The sequence below is a fragment of the Phytophthora parasitica genome (genome assembly GCF_000247585.1).
Source record: "Phytophthora parasitica INRA-310 unplaced genomic scaffold supercont2.298, whole genome shotgun sequence".
In the NCBI taxonomy this organism is placed as follows: domain Eukaryota; phylum Oomycota; class Peronosporomycetes; order Peronosporales; family Peronosporaceae; genus Phytophthora; species Phytophthora nicotianae.
In genome coordinates, this window is record NW_008649284.1 from 1 (window position 1) to 693 (window position 693).

Sequence of the window (693 nt, forward strand, 5' to 3'; positions counted from 1 at the left end):
CCAAACACCCGGATAATACCTCTCGAAAACGATTGTATCATTCGGTTCAGGATATTAATTTTTAGTAGTACCGGATTGGAGAGAGAAGTCTGTACCCGGAACAAGACAGAGGAGAAGTGGAATTGATGATACGACTCTTTCGAATGGATATGCAAGAAGGACAAGCAGACGTAAGAAAGTGGAAAGTACGACTGCTAACGCTGACGAGAGCAATCTACAAGTCGAGAAGCTCACTGTCGGAAACGTTAGATGTCCAGATAAGAGCCGTTCAATCGAAACCTGCCCAGGTTGCAAACCTATGGTCAAAGTGGCTTTTTCCGGAGCAGACACAGGGAGAGGGAGAAGATGTCGACATGGAAGAGGGGCCGCCATCCATTTACAGGTTCTTGAAGAGTGTATATACAGTGGAACAGATAAAAGAGTTAAGAAAGATTTGTGAAACCAGATATGGCTTTCCGAGTACGTTGAGGCGGCCTACAAACATGGAGAAGGAGGTTATTCAGGGAATTCTGGAAGGCACAATGTTGTGCCCAAAATTGCCGGACTTCCTGAAGAGAATTTGTGATGCTCAAGCCTATAGGAAGATACAGAACACCATTACGGCACAGGTGGGAGGGTATCTCTTGTTAAAGTTGAATGCAGAGTTCAAGATTTACCCGCAATTCCAAACCAGAAAACGACTGACTCACGAAT

General features: G+C 44.9%; 1 protein-coding gene across 1 annotated transcript; it reads left to right on the forward strand.

The window, feature by feature from the left end:
* Positions 1 to 482: 482 nt before the first annotated feature.
* Positions 483 to 684, forward strand: PPTG_24855 (hypothetical protein; the record flags this gene model as incomplete). The annotated part of the gene is made up of 2 exons (XM_008918756.1): positions 483 to 608; positions 643 to 684. The coding sequence occupies 2 exons, from the start codon at positions 483 to 485 to the stop codon at positions 682 to 684; spliced, it is 168 nt and encodes a 55-aa protein (XP_008917004.1).
* Between the last annotated feature and the right edge of the window lie 9 nt (positions 685 to 693).